Source organism: Rattus norvegicus, chromosome 5 (assembly GCF_021556685.1).
Source record: "Rattus norvegicus strain SHRSP/BbbUtx chromosome 5, alternate assembly SHRSP_T2T, whole genome shotgun sequence".
In the NCBI taxonomy this organism is placed as follows: domain Eukaryota; kingdom Metazoa; phylum Chordata; class Mammalia; order Rodentia; family Muridae; genus Rattus; species Rattus norvegicus.
Genome location: NC_141538.1, coordinates 68,943,163 through 68,968,025, shown reverse-complemented (window position 1 = coordinate 68,968,025; position 24,863 = coordinate 68,943,163). Strand labels below are relative to the sequence as shown.

Sequence of the window (24,863 nt, the reverse complement as noted above, 5' to 3'; positions counted from 1 at the left end):
ATACGTGGGTAATAGAAATCAAAATCTAAAATTTCAAAGCTATCTATGTCTCGTTCCTTCTGTTTAGTGGCAGGGTCACTGACTGTCTTAGTAAGTTGGCCATATACAGCCAAATTGTTTCTGAAGTATCTCTAGAGTGTGGCACATGAGTCTATTTCTACTAGTCTTCAAAATTTCCTACTGTAACATCACAAGAATCCCTCAGTAGTTAAAGAATCATATACTTGGCCCATTTGTCTATTGGTGTTTTCAGTACTAGTAAGCAATTCAAATGTTTACTATTCTATACAAGTGCAGTGGTTTAGAGGAGGAACTCTGAAGCCAGCTGACCTTGATAACCTTGGGCATACTATTTGACCTTTAAATTTTTCTCTCTTTGATTTTTTGAGATTATAATATAATTATATCACTTCCTCAAATTCCCCCTTTCCTCCCTCCAAATACTGATTCTCATGTTAGGGAATGCTTTCGTGCACTGGGTATCCAGATGCCTACTACTGTGCACAGAGATCTGGGTGCTGTCTGGATTTTTAAAATTGTCATCATTATGAAGCATTTCCTGACTCAGCATTCTGTAAAACTTTGCTCTCCATTACCTCTGACTGGTTAATGAAGAGCTTATTCAGCCAATAGCTGGGCAAGTGAGAGGAGGCTGGACTGCCAGGCACAACGAGGGGGTTTCTGGTAGGGGCAGAAGAGAGGAGATTTGCCTTGAGAGATTCACCATGAGGCATTTGTCATGAGCAGGTCACCAGGGAGTTGCCATGAGGACAGAGAAGAAGAAGGAGGCCAAGCAGAGACCAAAATGGCAGTAATAGTGGTTGAAAAGTAGTCTGGGAAGTAGGCCAAGCCAGCAGTCGGTATATATATATATATGTGTGTGTGTGTGTGTGTGTGTGTGTGTATTATATAAGTATATAAGTACATATATTTAGTTTTATATATAGTTAAGGCAACAATATATATGTGTAGCTATGCATTGTATATGTATACATGTGTATGGGTGCATATTCATATATAAATTGTTTAGAACACTGAATCTTCTTAAGCACTATAGAAATAAGTGAAGTTGTTTAATAACCATCGATAGCATTCTCACTGTAGTCATCATTACTGTAGTTACTGTTTTATCACGAAGTACTTATCTAAGCCACTGGAGAGGCAGATTCCAGGATGAGCATCGTCTACTGAGGAAGTAGTTAAAAACAGAACCCAAGATGGGAGAAGGGATTTCCCTCCTCTAGAAAACCCAGACGTGCACCAATCTTATCCTATGTAAAAGGTACCTCCTAGCTGGGAGACTCAGCCAATTCTTATCATCTACAACATGTTTCTCCTTAATATATAAATCAAATATCCATAACATATATGCATAATCCTAAACCCACAAATGAGAGAAAACCCATGAACTATGTCTTTCGAGTCTGGCTTATATTGCTTAAAATAATGATCACTAGTTGTATTCCTCAAGCCTGATGACCAGAGTTCAGTCCCCGAGCCCCACATGAGCTCAGGAGGGAATTGATTCTTGTACATTGTCTTCTGACTTTCACATGTAGGTATTGTAACATGCTCATGTGTACACGCATGCAATAAATAAATGGAATTTAAAAATTAAGAGTGTGAAAATTGATACAAAAATAATCTCAGAAGCCAGCACTCGCAAAGGAGGTATGGAACATAAAAGAGGAAAACAATGGAGCAAGAGTATATATAGTATTTTATGCTCAATAAACATTAATTAAGGAAAAACAAAATGTAGATTGAATATGTATATCCAAATGCTGGCAGTGCCTGGAATATACTAAACGCATAAGTACTAAAAGAAGGAAGGTTGAGAGAAGAAGGGGTCAGAGGGTCATTTTATAGTCAAAATGGAGTGATATATTCTTGACTTATTGTAAAATTTTGATGGAGCCATCTGGTTCCTTTCACAGTGCAAGGGCAGTCAACTTCCTAAACTCATGAGCCATCCATAGCTCTCCACTCACTAGTCGTCTATTCTTGTAGGGGATGATTCTGCTTTACGATGCAAGATTGTGAAGTTAAAGGACGGCTTTGCTTTCTGCCAAGCTTGCAGCCTAACATCGAAGGCATTTTGCTCATGATGGCAGATTTAGGGCTCTGGCTTTGGCAGTGCCTTGGCCCCTCCATCTGTACTTCTGCTGGACCATTCTGTCTTAATCCATCATCTGTACAAAGAGCAGCTGGAGCATGTGGGAGTCTCCTTGTGTTCGGTTTTGGCTGCCTTACTTATGTAGGCCTCCCTGATTGTTGGCTAGCAAACTCCATATCAATCATGGCAAATTAGAGTGTGCTCCAGCAAGAAATGGTCAAGACCAAAGTAGCCCAGGCAACAATGACTTGTAGATAAATTCCATTAGTGCATTGTCATTTCCCAGATATGCTAGCTGCAACCCTAAGTGAAGTGTAACATTTTACACAGTCGTGAGCATGCTTTTAGTCAGGAGGGCAAATGCTATACTCGGTTAGCCAGTTTTCACATACAAAAACTCAAGTGCAAATATGCAAACTGTACTGAGACACAGTGATTTTTCTGTGTGTATGCTGTTTTGCCGAACTTATTCATAAAATTCAAACTATTTTAAAAGATAAAATTATATGCATTTTATCACGTTTGGCATGATGCTTTAAAGTGCATTTCTATGGTAGACTCTCTGACTCCAGGTAATTAACACGTACCTTACCGAACACAGTCATCACTTCGGGAATGTGAGTATTTAGCATTCACTCAGCATTCTTTTTAAAGATTACAATATCTTGGTAGTAATATTGTACACTGTTATAGGTTTATTGTATATACACAGTTAACTGAAATTTCTAATCCTTTGAACAATATCTGCTTAAGCCTTCTCCCAACCTAACCACCTGTGACGGTTTGTATATCTTTGACCCAGAGAGTGGCACTATTAGAGTGTGTGGCCTTGTTAGAGGAGGTGTGGCCTTGTTAGAGTAGTGTGTCACTGTGGGAGTTGGCTTTAATACCTTAGTCTTAACTCCCTGGAAGGTAATCTTCCACTAGCAACCTTCAGATGAAGATGTAGAACTCTCAGCTCCTGCACCATGCCTGCCTGGTGCTGCCATGCTCCCACCTTGATGATGGACCAAACCTCTGAATCTGTTGACCAGTGCCAATTAAATGTTGTCCTTTATAGGACTTGCCTTGGTCATGGTGTTTGTTCATAGCAGTAAAACCCTAAGACATTACCCAAGTCCCCACTAGTCATCATTCTACTCTCTGTTTTGGTGAAGTCAACTTTAGAGTCCACATATGAGTGACGTCATGTAGCATTTATTTCTGTGTCTAATTTATGCCACATATAATGCTCTGAAGGCTTATCCATATCACGATTGACTTCCTAAGTGTTTATAGTTGACACCACGTTTATTTATGCATTTATCTGTCGATGGGCATTTGGAATGATTTGACAAGCTGGCTAGTGTAAGGGAGGCTTCAATAGATGTGCGAGTGCAGATTTCCTCAATGTATTGACTTCATTTCCTTTGGGACAACCACGGCAGTTCCATGGAATTCATTTTCAAGGAATGTCCACAGTGTTTCTCCATACTAACCCTTGTTATAAGGTGTCCTGTTCTTCACATCTTTATTTTCTCCTTTTGGAAGCCTCATTCTAATAGGGGTTGAGGCATTATCACATTACTGCTATAATTTGTATTTCCATGGTGAGTAATGATGCTGAAAACTTTGTATTATTTTATTAAGATCATCTCATAATGTTTAATCAAAGAGCTATTGAGTTCTTTACGTATTTTAGATGTGAACTTGCCACGTGTATAGTTGTATATATTTTCTTCCATTTTGTGTATGATTTTTTTCCTATACAATTGTTTCCTTTGTTAGGCATAAGGAATTTAGTTTGTAATTCTCTCTCTATTTATTTCTTTCATTGACTTGCTTCTGGGGTCATACCTAAGAAATCATCAACAAGTCCTTTGTCAACGTTTTCCTTTGTTTTCTTCTGGCAGTTTCATAGTTATAGGGTTTACATTAAGTCTTGAATTTGTTTTGAGTGTATTACTCAATAAAGTATGAGCTTAGAGTCTAATTTTATTGTTCTTCAGATAGATTTTAAGTTTACCCAACACCATTTACCTGTATGTACATCTATGCACTATGTCCATGCAGAATCTTTGGAAGTCAGAAAGGGTGTCAGGTACCCTGAAACTATGGTTACACATAATTGTGAGTCACTGTGTGGCTCCTGGGAATTGAAAGTGGGACCTCTGGAAGAGTAGCAAGTGCCTTTAACCTTTGAGTCATCTCTTCAACATTTCACCTATTTTGAAGTAACCTACTGAATCCAATTCATGATATCCATGTGGGCATGGGTGAAGGGCCATCTACTGGAGCACAGTCAACCTCATAAAATTCTTGCAAGTATTTTGCCCTCTACAATTTCTTGTACTATTTTGAATAGCCTGCTCTCCCAGCAGGCATCAACTACCAACAGCTCCTCAGCTAGGGCTGGGCCGTCATGAGCTTTTCTCCCATCCATGCTGGACTGTTGACTCGTTTGACTTTGTGCAGTAAACCAAAGCTGCTGTGAGTTCATGAATAGTCAGTGGTCATGTCCAGAAGACACTGTTATGATCCTCTTAATGTTATTATTATTTAAAATCCTGTAGCTATTGTACATAGCTTTCTTGATTCATTTTTCAGAGAGCCTTTGGTCAGTGTATATGAATGCTACTGATTTCCGTATACTAATTATACATACCTTAGCTTACTGAATTGGCTCAGTGTCACAAATTTGGGTGGCATCATTTGGTTCTTTGGAATAGAAGACCATGTGTTCTGCAACATAATTTCTTCATTTACAGTTTGGACTCCTTTTAATTCTGTTTGTTATCTACTCTAGTTCGGACTATGCTAAGTAGAAGTGAAGAGACCTGACATCTCCCTGTCCAGCATGAATATGTTATATACTATTTTAATATATAATATTAATACATTAATATTATATATTATTTATTCAGGCAACTCACTGGGAGTGAGTTCAATGAAATAATATTGAATATTGTTAAACACTGTTATCTCTTAAAACAATCACATGATTTTGTCTTCCATTCTATTAATACGAGGTATTATGTGTACAGATTTGCATATGCTGAACCAATCTTATATTCTTAGGATGAATTTGCTTCAACTCTGGCATAACCATTTTAAAACTAAAAAAAAAAATAAAAGTGTAATTATGTAATTTTCCTTTTCCTTTTCTTCTCTCCAATCCCTTTCAGGTCCCTACATTTTTATTAATTGCTTAAATTCTTTGCCCAGTTTTCTTTGATTTTACACACACACACACACACACACACACACACACACACAAGCACACACACATACACACACATACACACACTACATTTATATATGTATACATACATATGCATATATGTGTATATATACATTATAAATATATAAACAGAATTTGCTGTGACCATTTGGTATTGTGTTGGGTATATGATTTTGGGACTGACATTTGGAAGTAAATAACCAATTACAAGGCTCATCCTCTATCTCTTATTAGTTCTTTCTTTATGGGTGGAGCTTTCTGTGGTGACACTTTCCTCTTCCATGCTAGCAAGTCTTTTGGTACTGTCCTTGATAGTTGAGATATTCTGGATGGAGCTTCCCTGTCTTTTCTAGAGGACACAATCCCACAGCAACTATCCAGCACCTCTGATTCTGACAGTTTTTCTCTCCTTACTTCTAGGATGTCCCTAGAGGATGTCCCTAGAGGGACATTAGCTGTAGGAGTTGTGTTGTAGATTGGGTATCCCATGTTCAACTTCTCTCTGAATTTTAATCAGTTGTGGCTTTCTCTAATTGTCACTGCCCATAGCAAAGAGAAGATGTTTGATGGGGACTTGAAAGCTACATTTATCTGTAGGCATAAGAATAAGTTTAATTGGGAGTCACTGTAGAGACCTAGTGCAGATAGCATAAATACTTTGAATCTACGAGAGTGACCCTAGCACAGTCTCTCAGTAATGGAGATATGGGGCTGAACTAGCCATCTTCTATAACCAATCAAAGCTCTTAGCATAGAGACTGGGACATCAACCCACCCAGAAAACCTTTGACCTGTTATCTGTCCTTCCTGCAAGATATACTGGTGTAATAGTGGTGCAGAACTTGTTGGAGTGGCCAACGAAGGACTGGTCCAACTTGAGGCTCAGGCTACAAGAAGGATCCCATGCTTGACACTGCCTGGATGGTCAGGAACCAGAAGCAGGATAGTCCAGAGACCCAGGATAGAATGAAACAAGACTGGCAAAAAAAAAAGTCGATGATTTCTAATGATATTTTGCTATACTCATAGATCAGTGCCTAGTCCAATTGTCATCAGAGGGGCATTATCCATCAACTGATGTGAGCAGATGCAGAGACCCACAGCCAAACACTAGGGGGAACCAGGGAAACCCCACAGAAGAGGAAGAGTAAGAATTATAGGAACCAGAGGAGTCAAGAATACCACTAATCAGGGTTCATAGAGGCTGAAGTGACAAATATGGACCCCCATATTCATCTGAGCTAGGTCCTCTGTATATACATTATAATTGCATAATTGGTTTTATTGGGGGACTCCCAACAGTGGGAATGGAGAACATCTCTGACTCTTTTGCCTATACTTGTGACCCCTTTTCTCCCTACTGGGTTACATCGTTCAACCCTGATATGAGGGTTTGTGTAAACTCTTATTGTATCTTGTTAGGCCATATTTGGTGGATATTCCTGGGAGGACTGATCTGTTTTTTGAAGGGAAACAGGAGGAGGGGATATGGGGAAGAGAGGAGATGGGGTTGGGACTGGGAGGAGTGGAGGAAGTGGAAAATTCAGTTTGAATGTACTGTGTGACCCAACCATTGAACCGAGAACAGGGCCCTCAATGGAAGAGTTAGAGAAAGGATTGAAAGAGCTGAAGGGGTTTGCAACCCCATAAGAACAGTTGGTTGCAATATCAACCAACCAGAGCTTCCAGGGACTAAACCACCACCCAAAGACTACACATGGATGACCTATGGCTCCAGCTGCATATGTAGCAGAGGATGGCCGTGTTGGGCACCAATGGGAGGAGAAGCCCTTGGTCCTGCCAAGGCTGGACCCCCAATGTAGGGGAATGTCAGGGTGGGGAGACAGGAAGAGGAGGGTGGATGGATGGGGGAACACCCTCATAGAAGGGGGAGGGGGGATGGGACAGGGGTTCATGGACAGCAAACCAGGAAAGGGGACAACATTTTAAATGTAAATAAATAAATAAATAAATATAAAATAAAAATCTAAAGATAAAAATTATCAATAAAGTGTAGTATATCCATAAATTGGATTGCTACCTTGCAATAAAATCAATCGTTGATTAAAAAAAGGAAGAAAAATTAGAAGAAAAGGTTAAGTTTTAAAATCCAACTAGGGATTATATTGTTCTCCTAAAGCAGTATTACTAGGATTTCCCCGAAAACTCATGGCTTCATTTGCTCTGGGTCGTTGTCTACATCTCTAGTACCAGGATGGTTTTCCTTGTGTCGAGTTGGACTCAAGTCCAATTAGAAAGCTGTTGGTTACTGCCAATATCTGGAAACCACTTTTGCACCTGTAGGGATATCTTACCATTCTGGTTATTATTGTGGTTCATAGATGCCACAGTTAGTAGGAGTAGTGGTTGATTCTCTTACTTGGCAACATGCTCAGAACCTTCTGGAACTTTGAAAGCAGACCTCAGGAAGGAGACTTTCAGGCTAGATCAAGCTCCTTTCCATTAGTTGTCTATTTCTATTTTCTATTTTCTCATGACTCCAGTTTGGTTTGTTATTTTTTAACAAATGTACACATTTCTTTTAGATTATGTCATTTGTTGGCTACAGCTGTTCATAATATCGTCTAATTGTCCATGGTCTTTCTGCTGTATTTTTAGCATCTCCTTTTTATTTATTTTTATTTATTTTTTGACTTTTGGGATCCTCTCTCTTTTCTCCTTTTTAAAAAAGGAGATAAAAGAAGCCCATAAATCTTCTTTAACGATAACTATTAAGCTTTATAGATTTTTCCAATATCTCTTTCATTTATTCCCCTACAATAATACTTTATATGCATTTCCCTAATTTCTTGAGCCATAACATTATGTTTTATTTGATAGCTTATTTCTCTATTGACTACTGTATTATTGCTATAAAAATTCAATCTTTTAATGGTTCCATTTCATTGACTTTTGGTATATTGTTTTCTAGGATCTCTCTCTCTCTCTCTCTCTCTCTCTCTCTCTCTCTCTCTCTCTCTCTCTCTCTCTGTGTGTGTGTGTGTGTGTGTGTGTGTGTGCCCGTGTTAGCATGTGTATGTGCACATGCAAGTGAAAGCTCATCCTCAAGTATTTCCCATAATCACTGTCTTTCTTACTTTTAAACAGTATTTTTCACTGAACCTGGACCTCAGAGGTTGGCTGGACTGGCTATCCAATGCCCTCTAGTAAGTCACCTGTGTGCCACACTACCAGCCGGGCTTGCGGATGCACAGTAAGTTTTGACACAGGTGCTGGTGATCCGAAGTTAGGTCGTCATTTCACCTCCCAAACAATCTCCACAGGCCTCAGAAAATTAAAAAAAAAAGAATATATATCTATGTATGTATATATACATATATATTCTCTTTACTGACCAATTTGTTGTTATGGAGTGTGTTGCAGTTTAGATGCACTTGTGAATTTTCAGATTTTGTAAATTTTCTGATTTTTCTCGTGAAGATTTATATAATGCTGCTCAGAAAAAAACTGGGTATAATTTCAATCTTAAATTGTAAGAATGGTTTTGTGGACTAATAGGATCTATCCTAGACAATGTTCTGTGCATTCTACAGAATGTGTATCCCATTGCTATACAACAGAATCTCTTATATGTGCCCGTTAGGTCTATCTGGTCTCAATTAAAGTTAGATATTTCCCTATTGGTCTTATTTCTGCAGTATCTGTCCACAGCAAGCGTTGGGCGCTAAGATAGCTTGCTATTTATACCACTGAATCCTCTCTCTTCAGATATTTTAATATTTGCTTCATGTCTTTAGGTACTCCTGTGTTCAGTGTTTGCAAATGTTTTATCCTCTTGCTGAATGAGCCCTTTTGCTATAGTATAATGATATCCTTTCTGTCTTACATATTGTGGTTTAAAGATCATTTTGTTCCAGTCTGGCCATAAACATCTGTGTATCCAAAATTCAAAATCTGACACTCTCCAAAAGTTGAAGCTTTTAATAACATGGGTTCTCAAAAGACTTGGGAAGATTTCACACTTTTCAGATTACAGTTGGAAAGTATATGGAAACATTCCCCAGCCCTTAATTTTGGATACAATGTTTACCCTGGGCACCTTTTCCATTTTGATTTTTATCTGCATATAATGTTTTTTTTATCCTCTCACTTCCCACTACATTGTACTTCCTGTGAATTGGGCTCCCGAGTCCTTTTACTTTGACTCATATGTAAAAATTAGGGCTGACCATTGGTATTAGATTCTCAGTTAAGGAGCTCCTCTCTGGGACAGAGTGGTTCTGCTCCTCTTATCCATCATCAGAATTGTTTGAGGCTCTTTATCTGGAGATGTGGCCTTGTGAGATTTCTCCTATTCACACTGGCATGTTAGCAGGTATTGTCATTCTGCAGGCCTTGTGTGGGCAGCCATATTGCTGGAATTTCATGGATGCAGTTTCCCTGTCATATATAGAAGACACTATCATGCAGCAGTCATCCTGGGCCTCTGGCTCTTACGATCTTTCTGCCTCCTCTACAGTAATATTCTCTGAGGTGTAGATGCACTCCACAGTTAACTGTTCTTTGGATTTGACTAGTTGTGGATTTCTGAGGTAGTTTCTGTCTGCCATGAACAAACCTTTTTTGATGAGGGGTGAGAATCACACTTATCTGTGGGTATAAGGATAATTATTTAGAATGCACTTAGAGATCATACTAGTTTGGAAGAATGGCAGTAATAGGTTCTCTGGGCTCCATGGCCTTACCAGTTAAGGTAAGTTGGTTGTTAACACACCAGGCATGATTTCCCCATCGGGTAGGCCTTAAGTCCAATTAGATGGTGGTTGGTTATCTCCAAGACACAAGCACACCATTCCATATGGGCTACTGTTGGTTCATGGGTTTTACAGCTGGATATAACTCTAAACTTCTATTCTCCCGTGGCAGCTTGCATAGTGTTTTGGGTTACTCTGAGAGCTAATACTCAGTGTTCTGCCAGGAGGATTGCGTAGTTATGAGCATTCAAAACTTTTGTAGATTTTAAAAGTGACCTTGGAAACGAGGGAGAAAATACAGAGATGTTGCCAGCATTATGAGAGTATCCTTTATTCTGGACTTTCATCTTTCATGATGAATGCTCCTTACTACTCTAGATCTGTAGGGAGGTTCTGCGTCCTTTACTTGGGAAACTTTAGTTAGTTCAAGAACTGCTGACTTTTGCTTTATCATACGTAGATATGTCACAAAGAACAGACACAATCACTGTGGGCTTCCAGTGCCTTTTAACAGTTCAAGGGGGAAATGCTGTTTGCCTGATAGTGTTTTGAAAGGTATTGCCTTCTGATCTGATCCAAGAGCCACACCCACCTGCTTGGAGAGCTATCCTAGTTAAGACTACACGTGATATTGTAGAGAAGCAAACCATATGTTCCAAAAAACCCACATATTTCACTGACACCATTTGTTTTGCTGGACAAGAAAAAAAATGGAAACTTGGAATAATTTCACAAAAATCCTGTTCTTAATTAAAGAAAAAAAACCAAAGCTTCCTATAATGTCCAGGTAATTTAACTAGCCCATATTTTTAGGGGAAATTTGTTAAAAAACAAAACCAAACCGAAAATAATTCTAAAACAACAAAATGGTTGGTCTTCTTAACGTGTTACCAGTTAGCGGTCATTGCATGGCACACCTTCAAGCTGGGAATAGTTGGAAATAGTGTAATGTACAAGCAAACGAACAAATGAATAAACCCCACTAAAGGAAATCTACATTACTAATCGGTACTATGGGCAGAAATTGTGGCATTTAAAAAATTTGTTATTGGTTGTTTTGTTTCTTTACATTTCAAACGTTATACCCTTTCCTGGTTTCCCCTCTGAAAACCCCCATTCTATCCCTTCCCTCCTCCCTCCACGAGGGCGCTCCCTCACCCACCCACCAATCCTGTCTCACCACCCTAGTTACTGCTGGGGCATCAAGCCTTCACAGGACCAAGGGCTTCCCCTCCCATGGATGCTGGACAAGACCATCCTCTGCTAAGTATGCAGCTGGAGCCATGGTGGTTTAGTCCCTGGGAGCTTTTTTTGGGGGGGGGGGGAGTCTGGTTGGTTGATGTTGTTCTTCCTATGGGGTTGCAAACCCCTTCAGCTCCTTCAGTCCTTCCCCTTGTGGATATTTCTTTTTAAGTTTTTTTTCTCAATTCAAAAAACTTAATTGAGTTGTCTGTATGTCTGCTCCCGAAGAGAGTGTAAATTGTAGAGTGAGTATAGTAGTGACAGTGGTAGAAGGACTTTTTATTTAAGAAGTCACATGCAGCCCAGAGGAAAAGGATGTGACTTAGAAAAATGGCAAAGAATCTCAACACAGGAGACTGTTGAGAGCCCGGAAGAGGCGAATTCTGAAGGAACGCCAAGCCAACAATGTCTCCTTTACTTCGGCAGCTGTGGCCCTCGTCAGCCAGCCAACGGTCCACAGCAGTGACAGTCTGATCTGCAGCACAGTTTTACATTGGATGCACAGAGCTTGGACAAATGTACACATGAAGATTTGCAAATTCAGCTAAGCTGTGGCTTTCTATCAAAGTTGTGCTTGGCTTTTCCTTCCTGAGGAAATTGCTGCTGAGGCGTGTGTGTGTGTGTGCGCGCGTGTGTGTGCAGGCTGTGAGCGATTTCAATTCTCTTGGGCAGGGAGTCAAATGTTCTGCTTCTTCAGTGTTAAATACTCCCCAGTCACTTCATTGTAAGGCCAGGAGAAAGGTTTAATAGCGATCTTCTCCTGGCTTGTGCCACTGGGACTGAGATAAAATAAGGGTAAATCAGATTCTCTGCCCAGTAAATCCTCTTACTCAGGCAGGCTCCCTGGCTCCCTTCCTTTGCCTCTGAGTCTGAGTTTATTAGGAAGGCCCAAGGCAGTCCTTAGTTATCCAAGCTTGTTTTGGTAGTCAGAGCACACCCTGCAGGTTTCTTTGAAGTATGGGTTCCCACTGTGGGATAAACAGTTCTGGACACAACAAACTCTCCAAGCTTTGACTTTTCCTAAAGATCCGATACAGAGGTGGCGTTGGCCCCGTGCAGTTCATCCCAAGTGGCCTTGTCTCAATGTGAGGTTGATATGCTTTGACAGAAACGCATAAAAGGGAAAACAGGGAGCTGACAGGTCAAATGGTACAGCCTGTACCCTCGTTCCTCCCCTGAGTAGATGCAGCTGTGAATGGGGTCATTAATGACCATATGTGGAGTCGCAGGAGTGTGGCATTCAGTTCAGCCACTGTCATTATTTGCAGATGCACAGAAAGCCAAGGACAGTCCAGGTAGAGTTATTTATTTATTTATTTTTGAAATCCCGCTAGTTCCCTTGCATACCATTCAAAGAGGGTCCCGCCCTCATTATACTCCAGGGAGCACAGAAAATTCTTTGAAAAAGAAACAAGTAAGTCCTGTAGTTCCGTGGACACAGGCAAAGCCCAGAAATACAGAACTGGATCCAGAAAGGCAGCTCTGGAGTGTTGAAAATATAAAGTGGAAACTCTCATCAAAATCTTCCCTTTCTGTGTTCTCATGAAACCTGAGAACTAGCGGGGTCCTGGAAATCACCCAGCCTGATCTCCCTTAAAGTACAGAGATAAGAAAACGGAACCTGCAAGAATCTGAGCAGCTAGAAGTCACACAGTTATGGGAGCCCTCGTCTGAGGGAGATGACTGCTCTCTGAAGGCAGTGAAGCTGGCGGCTCCATGTGTGCTGAAGGACACACTAGCACTCAGAGACCCTGACGCCCACGCTGGCTGCTCTTGAACAAGTCATTTCTCACTGACGGCAGAAGTGAATACAGCTTCTCCCACTAGCTCAGGGGAGTTCTGGCTTGTGGCTGCTCACTGATTTTGAGATCCTGAGGGAAGATCTCTGATGACTGGTGCACTGAGGATTAGACTGCTCTCTGCTATTAACACATCAGCTTTGCTTGTCCCTGGTTCTTAGCAATGGCCCTAACTTGAGAGGGAGAACAAAAATGTCGCCCAATGTGGAAATCACTGTTCATCTGTTTATAGAAAAATTGAGCCCTTAGGGCATTGTTTAACCGAACTGGGGTGCAGTGTCTCAATTGAAAGGTGAGGGAGTCTGTAGGCCTAGTTCTCTGTGTTCTTTGGAATACCCCTGTTCCAGCTCATTGCATTGCTATGTGGATCTCCCAGAAAACACCTGCAGAGCATACATCAATTATAAAATGGTTTCTTTCTTTTTAGGTATACGAAACTGTTTTTTAATTATGAAATTTTCATACATTTATGTTGTCATCCCTTGGTTACATTGACCCTCTTTGCTCTCCTTACCCTGGACCAAATCGGTCCTCCTTCCAAATTGTTTTCCATATTTCCTCTTCTGCTTTTATGTACACTTAACACTCTGAAGAATTTGTTTTTGATTATATTTAACAATTATATTGTTTCCTGATGCTAAGTTTTTGCTCACGCTTATTCATGCTTTGTTGGTCTTAGGTTTCTTTTTGCAAATGGGCAATAAATAATTATAGGAAGATATAGAGAATGATAATATTGCCTGGAACTAGGAAGAAAGGGAGAAAATATATCAGTAACTGAATGAGTCCATCAGCAATTCATGTCTGAGCACAGATGAAAAGGATATGCATATAAAACACAGGAAGGAAGGAACACAACCCGATTCCACACTAAACCACTGCCTCCTGGCAGAGCCACTGCCAGCCCATTCCAGGCAAGGGTTTGTTTGCCTTCTTCCTTGTTCTATCTGGGGTCTTCTGACTTTTGAGGCCTTCTCTCTATGCTTTCTCCTCTTCCTAGGGCCCATAAGCAAGGATAAGGGAAGGAAGATATAGAAGTTATGTTCGCGAGACCTCACGGCCTGGTCAGGTGGGCACTCCTGAGGCTGCAGAGCGGAGGAGACCACCAACACTGCCCACCCCTGCCCACATCCCTGGCCCAAGAGACAACTGTATAAGGCCTCTGGGTTACCGTAGGGGAGGGCCCAGGAGCGGCAGGACCCCTGCGCCTGAGACACCGCCGGAACCTGAAGGAAACAGACCGGATAAACAGTTCTCTGCACCCAAATCCCATGGGAGGGAGAGCTGAACCTTCAGAGAGGCGGACACGCCTGGGAAACCAGAAGAGACTGCACTCTGTGCACGTCCAGACGCCAGAGGAAAACACCAAACGCCATCTGGAACCCTGGTGCACGGAGGCTCCCGGAAAGAGCGGCGCAGATCTTCCCGGGTGCTGCCGCCGAGGAGAGGACTTAGGCAGTACCCCACGAGCAAACTTGAGCCTTGGAACCACAGGTAGGACCAACTTTTCCCCTGCAAGAAACCTGCCTGGTGAACTCAAGACACAGGCCAACAGGAACAGCTGAAGACCTGTAGAGAGGAAAAACTACACGCCCGAAAGCAGAACACTCTGTCCCCATAACTGGCTGAAAGAAAACAGGAAAACAGGTCTACAGCACTCCTGACACACAGGCTTATAGGACAGTCTAGCCACTGTCAGAAATAGCAGAACAAAGTAACACTAGAGATAATCTGATGGCGAGAGGCAAGCGCAGGAACCCAAGCAACAGAAACCAAGACTACATGGCATCATCGGAGCCCAATTCTCCCACCAAAATAAACATGGAATATCCAAACACAACAGAAAAGCAAGATCTAGTTTCAAAATCGTATTTGATCATGATGCTGGAGGACTTCAAGAAAGACGTGGAGAACTCCCTTAGAGAACAAGTAGAAGCCTACAGAGAGGAATCGCAAAAATGCCTGAAAGAATTCCAGGAAAACATGAATAAACAAGTAGAAACCCATAGAGAGGAGACACAAAAATCCCTGAAAGAATTCCAGGAAAACACAATCAAACAGTTGAAGGAATTAAAAATGGAAATAGAAGCAATCAAGAAAGAACACATTGAAACAACCCTGGACATAGAAAATCAAAAGAAAAGACAAGGAGCTGTAGATACAAGCTTCACCAACAGAATACAAGAGATGGAAGAGAGACTCTCGGGAGCAGAAGATTCCATAGAAATCATTGACTCAACTGTCAAAGATAATGTAAAGCAGAAAAAGCTACTGGTCCAAAACATACAGGAAATCCAGGACTCAATGAGAAGATCAAACCTAAGGATAATAGGTATAGAAGAGAGTGAAGACTCCCAGCTCAAAGGACCAGTAAATATCTTCAACAAAATCATAGAAGAAAACTTCCCTAACCTAAAAAAGAGATACCCATAGGCGTACAAGAAGCCTACAGAACTCCAAATAGATTGGACCAGAAAAGAAACACCTGCCGTCACATAATAGTCAAAACACCAAACGCACAAAATAAAGAAAGAATATTAAAAGCAGTAAGGGAAAAAGGTCAAGTAACATATAAAGGCAGACCTATCAGAATCACACCAGACTTCTCGCCAGAAACTATGAAGGCCAGAAGATCCTGGACTGATGTCATACAGACCCTAAGAGAACACAAATGCCAGCCCAGGTTACTGTATCCTGCAAAACTCTCAATTAACATAGATGGAGAAACCAAGATATTCCATGACAAAACCAAATTTACACAATATCTTTCTACAAATCCAGCACTACAAAGGATAATAAAGGGTAAAGCCCAACATAAGGAGGCAAGCTATACCCTAGAAGAAGCAAGAAACTAATCGTCTTGGCAACAAAACAAAGAGAAGAAAAGCACACAAACATAACCTCACATCCAAATATGAATATAACGGGAAGCAATAATCACTATTCCTTAATATCTCTCAACATCAATGGCCTCAACTCCCCAATAAAAAGACATAGATTAACAAACTGGATACGCAATGAGGACCCTGCATTCTGCTGCCTACAGGAAACACACCTCAGAGACAAAGAAGACACTACCTCAGAGTGAAAGGCTGGAAAACAACTTTCCAAGCAAAGGGTCAGAAGAAGCAAGCTGGAGTAGCCATTCTAATATCAAATAAAATCAATTTTCAATTAAAAGTCATCAAAAAAGATAAGGAAGGACACTTCATATTCATCAAAGGAAAAATCCACCAAGATGAACTCTCAATCCTCATCTTCGGTTGGTTTATATACAAGTGTGCAATTTCTAGGCTTGAAAGGAAAATGATGCTATCTGGTGCTGGATAGAGGAGCCTTATTTTTTATTATGGCAGCTTGCTATTTTTGTAACATGGTGATTTGGTTGAACACAATAAAGTACAGTAGTAACTGATCTCCCCTTCTTCCTGGATGAGTGAGGAGATGATTAAATGTTGATGTCAGCATCCTTGAGCATATTCAGATGAGCTTCTGCTTCTGTTGAAAAGGATGCTGTGTTTGATTGTGGTCCGAAGCTTTGAAACACTACTTGGTATCTCCTTCCTTGGAGGTCTCACTGTTTAAACATAACAGAGTTGATAGCTTGTTGGTAAGGTGAGGTCCAGCTTGTCTCCACTAGGTCATCTTCATGTGAATCCGGTGGTTATACGGTTTTGTTGTAGGGATATTTCATTTTTTTAATAACGGTTTTAGCTGACATTCATGGAGAGAATGAATCCTTAGAACTGTGCCACTAGTGAAAGGAAATCCTGTCTAGAGTATGTTTCTTTACAAAGCTGTGTCACACCATCCTTTGGGCCCTCTGCTGGAAAAGTAGAATCAAGTCTCAAATAATGCCTTTTAAATTGTATCCTCTAGTATTATAGATGTAGGACAGTACTGTATCATACCTCTGTGGATGTAAAATAGCTTGTACCTGCTTTATGATACGTAGTAGTGACCGTGCTTTATCAGAGCTGTTTTTAATGATGTTGCTCAGAATGTTTTCTTTCCAGATGATGATTGAGAAGCTAATTTAAAAAAAAATGGTGCCAGGTACCACAAGAGTAACAGAACTGTGCTGTTTTCTCGGGTTTTGTTTTTTTACTTTTTTTTTTTAATGGAGTGTGCTGGAGTCTCTACAGTTTTGTTCAGATGACTGCAGAACCTGGAAAAGCTGTTGCTGCTGTTGATGCATAACACACTGCTATTATTGGTCTTTTTATATAAATATAAATATATATATATACAGATATATAATTTGAATTTTTTGAAACTTTAGCTGTGCTGTCAACTTTGGCAAAAAGTATCCCCGTTTACTGTGTTGAGTTGGCACTGTACAGAAATTAACAGCCATATTGGTCTAGAAATGTTGAACTTAAGTTTTTCCCATTTGTACAGGGGTAACGCACTGTATTAAGTATGTAAGGTCTTTATCTACGTGGGTTTGATTACAAAAACTAATAAAGTATTCTCTAAATTTAAAAAAAAAAAGAAAAATAATGCCAACCAACCAGAGCTTCCAGGGACTAAACCACTACTGAAAGACTATACATGGACTGACCCTGGGCTCCAACTGCATATGTAACAGAGAATAGCCTTGTTGGGGCACCAGTGTAAGGGGAAGCCCTTGGTCCTGCCAAAGTTGGACCCCCAGGGAGATATGGGGGGGCAGTAAGGTGGATGTATGGGGGAATAACCGTATGGGGGAGAGGGAGGGGAAGGGATGGGGAAAGGGAATAACATTTTAAATGTAAGTAAAGAAATATATCTAATGAAAAAAATTTAAAAAAAAAGAAGTTATGTTCGCAGTCCCGTAGAAGAGTTCACTTAGGCATTCTCAATGGACTGTCATAATTCTCAGCTGAGGACATTTATCCTGTGAGGCTGACCCTGGTGGAGGATGGTCGTTTCTACCAGATTCTGTGCTCCCTGACACTAAAGGCATGCTAGGAACTTTAGGAAGTCATTTCTAAATCCAATGGCAAACTTGTCTTGCCTAGAACAAATCAGTGAGGTGAAGCAGATGTGCTGCTCTGTGGACCCAAGGTTTGCAGCCACCCTGATATGTCGTTTTGCATCTCATCAACATTACTCTCCCTTCTCCTGAAGTCTCAGTAGTTAAGGACTCCTCTGAGGCTGGGCTGATGATTTGAATGAACTAAAAGTATAACAACTCGTTATTGCTCTATCCTCAAAATTACAATCACTTCTTCATCGCAAGGCAAGAGAAGTGCTTCCACTCAGAACAGCATTTGAATTAAGTGTCTGAGAAATCACTCTACTCTTCAGTACACTGGTTGGCATTTTTATTTAGGCCCTGGATAGAGAAGAGCAGAAGGCGAGTCAGGGGTGAGGTGGACAAGTTGGGGAGCGACTATTAAAAAAAAGAAAGGACAGAGTGGGAACTGAAATTACACATCCAGATTAATCTGCCCTGGTAACAGCAGTGTGTACAGTCACAGAAATGTTTATTTTAACGCTCTCATAAAATGATAATGTCTAAGTGTTAAATCACTGGACTGGCTCACGTGGATCTGCAAACTTTGTGCCCTTGAAGCAGTCTCCCTCCAGGGCTGCCTGTCCGATTTTTGACCTCAATAGAGAGAAAATGAAATAAATGAAGGGAAGGTTGCAACGGAGCTAGCTCAATGTGACGTGACTTCTACAGGGGCAGAGACATCAAATTTTTGGGTCAAGTAATTTTGTTCATCTCTGGCCTTTGCAGTTCAGCCGTAGCAGTAGGAGGTACCAGCTGGAGGGTCCTGTTCCCCTCTGGTCTGAGTCTATGGCAGTGCCACCACTAACAGTCGGGCTCCTTTCTTGAAAACACACAACTCGCAGCATATTTCTTTTTCTGAGAGTACAGTAGCTATTCTTACCATTCCATGCCAACCATATCTGTTGATTTCTGACATTCACCCATGCTTTAAAAAAAGAAAACAGCTTCAAAAAATCTAGATATTAAAAAGCAAAGAGTATCCCATCTATCTATAAAAGGCAAGATCCACTTTATTTCATTATATTATTTATTTCTTTTGCAGACTTCCACTGTCTCAGACAGAAACCATCAATAAGGCTACTTGCTGGTTAGAGAGCCCAGGAGGACAGGAAAGAGGGAAAAAGGCAGACAGGAAATACTTGCAGGTGTATGAGAACAAAGAAGCGTTTCTGTACTTACAATAGCAGTTGGGGTGGCAGCCAGAACGCAGTAGAGCACCAGAGGGCTGATGAAGCTTTCCTCCTCTGTCCCCGGGTAAGGCTTCATTAAGTCTCCATCCTGACAGAAGAATCCTTGGATATGCACCTGAAAGGTGTCAGTGCATTCGAAGTAGTAGGCAAGCAGCACTGTCCCAGCCATGATGACAAGCTGAAAATACAGCATGGCCACACGGAGACATTAGCAGGGCTTCAGAGTGGTGCTTGCCCCTCAGAGCATACTCCCTCTATCACCCTGCAGCACTTCTGGGGTTGGTATTGCCAAGTGTGAGCGTGCCTGGCTCAGGATGCTCTGGGCTTTGGGATTGTATGCTAGCTTGTCTGCCTGCTAACATCTGCTGTAGGAAACCTCCGGCAAACAATGGACAGACCCCCCTCTGCATGGCAGACCCCAACACGGCTTACAGAGAGACTCAGCTTCTACAGCTAGGCTCTCAAGTATCTTTGGGAACCGAGATGGGAATGTGCATTCAGGTCAGAGGTGAAAGGTCACATGGCAGTGGCTTAAAAGTTGGAAGGATGTTGGTGTGAGAAATTTTATAAATTATTAAAGAGAAACTTCCCATACAGAAAGTTAGGCAGGAGTAAATGACTGAGTAGGCAAAAGAAAGAAGAAGGAAAGAAGGAAGGGAGGAAGGAAGGAAGGAAGGAAGGAAGGAAGGAAAAGGAAAAGGAAAAGGAAAAGGAAAAGGAAAAGGAAGGCTTAGCAGGGCTAGGAAGCTTTTTGCAGAACCATGCCCTTTATTATTAGTAGCTCTTCTGCATCAGGAATGTTTTCTAATTTCCCCCCAAATGTTTCCTACTAGAAAAGCAAGGACTTTGCTGCAGATCCTATCTTACAGACATACAACCTTCACAAGATTTAGACACAATGAGATACTATTTCCTTCTTGACTCATGAATTTTCTGGATGCTCATTAGTGTAGGTAGTTATAAGAAGTATGAGGAATTGATGGGATACGGAAGTTCAACCTTATTTTTCACATCTTATTTGGAACACATCAAAGTGTCAAGATAAAATAGCAATGAAAAAGGTGGGTAGGAAACAAGGCCGTTGGGTTGTGAGATTGTGGAAGCTGAAGACCGACGAGAAAGTAGACTCCCTTGGCTCTCATGCTTTCTCTCTCTCAGAGGCAAGAAAGCTGAGGTCCAGAGAACAGACCTGACTATGGCTGAACTACCTTGGGGGTAACTGATCATGTGCTCAGACAGTGCACTGGCAAAATGAGGAAACTAAGGTGAGGAAAATGCTTTTAAGTGTTTATTTGTTTAAAGGTGCCAAGCTAAGCATTATGGGAAAACAATATAGTCAGGTGTCTTTATACAACTTTAATTTAAAAGTTCACCATCACGTGTGTGAGGCAGTGCCAGGAAAGCCATACTGTTTTAAGGGTTTAGAAACACTGGACTTTTGTTGAGACATAGTCTAATATAGGCTGGCCTTGATCTCACCAAGCAGCCAAGCATGATCTTGAGGTACCATTCCTCCTGCTTGTGATTACTGAGTGCTGGGCATAAGCTGCCATGACCCATTTACTTAGTGTTGAGCACTGAAGCCGAGAACCCACGGCTCTGTGTAGACTAAACAAGCATTCTTCAAAGTTGCATGCTCTACCCTTGAATGTCTCATTCCAGATAAACAATAACAATACCCCTTTCCCTAAACAGACAAAACCCTAAGTAATGCCCCCCACATACAAACAATCCTATATTTATTATGTATAATGCAGGATTAAAATTTCACCCAATCAGAAGGATAAGGAAACAAGGACGAGAAAATAGGTCAGTCCTGGTAGAGAGAGGCACTTTTTGTCACATCCTTTTCTGATCTTTTATCCTCAATATAGAAGCAGCCTCACACCTGCCCTGAAGCCTCTGGAGTTGTTTCCATAGTGAGTTTCTCCTGGAGAAATCCCTCTGGGACTCCATAGCAGAAAGGACCATTTTTCTCAGCATCCTTTGGGTTGAGAATACTTCAGTCTTAATCTCACATCTTCTTCTATGCCTTTTACTTTTCTGACTCAGAAGCCCTTTGTATCTCCCAGCTGTTGTGGGTTGCAGGTACAGACTCCTTATCATCTGATCTGAATGTCTTTCTTTTGGCCACTTCAGTCACCACTCTCCTCTTAGGCCAGAAGGCCACATAGTACTCCATTCACTATCCCCTATGCATGACTGGTTTCTGGCTCTAGTGGATTTAGTCTTCTCTTGTCTGATACTTTTTATCCAGTGGCCCTTTCATCACAGCTCCTGACCATCTAGTCAATAGTCTGTAGACTGTCTTCTGTGTCTCTCCGTTCACGAGGTTGTTTATTGGTACGGTTAGTAAGCCACTCACCTTCCTTCTAGCTTCTCTGAGGAAATGAATACTTGGTTTAGTTTCTTTACAGCAGCAGGGGAAAACCTGAAATGGACATGCTTCCTATAAGACCAAGAGGTAGGCAATGGAAAGCAGACCCTGCCAGACAGGGTCCTTGCCTACAGTTAGCTTCTAAGTCCCAGCTGTGCACTGGGCTTATCCTTGTGTGTTTCTTCCACATTGCTAGAAGCGCATTTCTCCGTTTCTCAGTTTTATCAGCTCTTAGACAACACCCAATTGGACAATAGATGGGATCTATGGGAGGCATTTCAGAGCCAAAAGAAGGAATGGCATCTAAATTTTTCTACTGAGAAAGAACATTTTGTTTTAGTAGGTGTGTTTGTGCCCCCCAGTTCCTTTTGAGGAAACTGAAAGTGAAGTACACACCACACACACACACACACACACACACACACACACACACACACACGTGTGCACACATGTGAGCAGAATCAATGCAAAGGCACAGAATAGAAAAAATATAGAAATGTCTCAATGTTAATGTCAAAATTAACTAACTGTAACTAACAAAACATTCCAACGTCCTGTACCTAAATTTGAATCTATAGGATAAATCTTGAACAGTTGCCTGATTGATGTAATCTTGAAGCAGTGTTCAGAGAGAAATGAATGAATGAATGAATCATTTCCAAGACACAAAGACCAGAGAATGGTTAAGGCTTGCTGGATGGATGTAAGCAGGAACTCCAGCAGCTTATACATAGGCTGACCCACCAGAATGATATAATTTGCCTTAGCTCCTTTCCCACTGAAACAGCTAGAAACTCATTCCTGCCATTGTCAAGCAATTCTCGAACTCCCCACAATGTTCTCTACTGCCCTTTAGAGGAGGGAAAAGTTGAGCAACTCAGAACTCAGTTTGTACTCTTTTTTCCCACTGAGCGTTCTTTGGTGACAACAAAATAAAAAAGAAGCCATTCCTGTTGTTACAGGAACAGAAACAACACAGGAGAAGCTGTGTCCATGAGCAGAGAGGCCTGCCCCATTGCACCAATGGTGATCTACACTTAGCCATCAGCTATCAGCCATCCTCCCTGTCCTGGATCACGATTCATCAATGTCAAGGCTTGTACAACCAGTGCCAGCTGGCACTTGTATCATCTTTTACTCCTTCCTGTGCCCATTTAGGGATGCATGGAGGGAGTCCATAATGTTGTTGTCACACAAACAGATGGTGTGACTGAGCCAGACTGAGCACTGGTGGAAGAGGTGAAGCTGTCACAGTGACAGAGGCAATTATGGATGAGGGATGATAATGAAGTGTAGGGAGAGCACATACCAGGGACCTGTTCCAGGCCTTCTGCCCTCAGAACAACAGTCTAATACAAGAAAGTGCATAGCCTGATAATAGTACCACAAGGATTTGAGAGGCAGATGCCAGCAGAACTAGAAACCTAGCTTCCAGTGGTTGATAGTGCAGTGTTTCTACCCAGATCTCTGCTGATTAAAGTCAATGTCACAAAAATTTGGAACGAGAAAGTCAAAGTCAAACAAGTAAGCATAAAAGTTTAGAGTAATTGTAGATCATTGGGGCATCAGGGCTCCTAGTAGTAGTGATGTGTGTGTGTGTGTGTGTGTGTGTGTGTGTGTGTGTGTGTTTGTGTGTGTGTGTTTGTGTGTGTGTGTGTGTGTGTGTGTGTGTGTGTGACAGAAGTAAAGCTAGAATGAGAGGACTAGTATCTGGTGTCAACTATAGGGGAGTACAGAAGACATCAGGGAACCTTTATCTCCTGTAGCCACCTTCCCAATTTTTGGGAGCAGCTGGGAGAAGCACAAAATTCCATCACAACCCTACTTGAGACAATGAATATTTCCATTTATAACAAGGCTTTTGGTTCTAAGTTGGTAATGCAATACTAATGATAACAAACTGATAACTCTTAGAGGACCTGCCCTTGAACTCAGTTTTAGACATGAGAGCCAAGATTTTACAACACTGGGAACAGATCACGTGATCTGTCACAGAGAGTCACCTGATCCCATGTAGGATCATGTAGGTGGCCGATGAAGTGGTAGGGAAGCGTGTGACAGAAGACCAGGGAAGGGGTTGTTGACTGGAAGAAAGGTAGGTGCATTGAGGATGGAGAAGACAGCACACTGTGTGTAGCAGATCAATTGTGGTGCGGCATCATGAATACATACTGCATTCATAGAGTGGAGGAGATGAAGGAGACTTGGGACAGAATAAACACTGCCACAGTGCTTAGGCAGCATGAACTCACGTTTCTGTTGCAAAGCAAGGCCTTGGTGAGAATTCCAGGGAATTGCACAGCACCCACTCTCTAGTGTCCCAGGCTGAGTATAAGGAACTTCAAACAGCATCAATGGAAATGAAAACAAACGTAGTAGGCTGGAAGGGAAACATATGAAGCATCCAAAAGCAAGCTTTGGGGAGACCTTCCTGAGGACCTTACAGTATGCATAGCCCTTCGAGAAGGTCTGGAGGGTAGAACACCAGAGACAAGAGCTGAGGGATAGAGAAAGAGGAAAAGAAAAAGAAAGGGAACAGGAGATGGTAATGGTATAGTATATATGAATCCTGGAAACTGTTCTAAGAACTTTACATAAAGTAACTCTTTTGTTTTGAAACACAGCCTCAGTTTTACTCTGGTGGTCCTCAAGCACATGGACTCTGGTTCCTCCTGCCTCAGCCTGCTGAGCGACTATAAGCACAAACTACCATGTGAGCACATGCATGGAGTCTAAGCTTTGTCAGCCTTTATGGAAGACATATTATCATTTTTCATTTTAAGGATGAGAAAGCAGATACAGAGACATTACATGAATTATATAAAGTCGCAAAACTCACATGTTGAATCTGGGATGGTTACTTGATGACCTTTCCACATACATTTATGTAGCCTGGGGAAAAAGTCAGACTCTAAATGCACTATGTACATGCTAAGCTATGTGGAAGATATTACTTTATATAAATGCCTCAGGGATCATTTTCCTTATGTGTACAAAAGTTAATAACTGTTTTATGATCGTCTACTAAGGCATGTTTACCTACCACTGTTTTGTTTCACAAAGGAAGTATCTTAACTTTCATAAAATAAAGTATAAGAAGTTGGAACAGAAGAAGAGAGGAAATTATTTCAGTGATAATAAAATAGAGATAAGAATTACCCTCTAGATGCAGATTGTCTAATAGTCAATGTCATGAGAAAAA

At 41.2% G+C, this 24,863-nt stretch overlaps 1 protein-coding gene and 1 long non-coding RNA gene across 2 annotated transcripts in view; one reads left to right on the top strand and one right to left on the bottom strand.

The window, feature by feature from the left end:
- Plppr1 (phospholipid phosphatase related 1) overlaps positions 1–24,863 on the bottom strand; it is a 290,841-nt gene that overhangs the window by 33,993 nt on the left and 231,985 nt on the right. Inside the window, 1 exon segment of the mRNA NM_201271.3 lies at positions 19,274–19,462. Coding sequence (NP_958428.2) covers positions 19,274–19,462 — 189 coding nt within the window.
- Positions 1–24,863, top strand: part of LOC148005780 (uncharacterized) — a 58,823-nt gene that overhangs the window by 8,841 nt on the left and 25,119 nt on the right. The window contains exon 2 of the long non-coding RNA XR_015620865.1: positions 8,445–8,550. This is a non-coding gene — a long non-coding RNA (uncharacterized LOC148005780). The remainder of the gene's footprint in view (positions 1–8,444; positions 8,551–24,863) is intronic.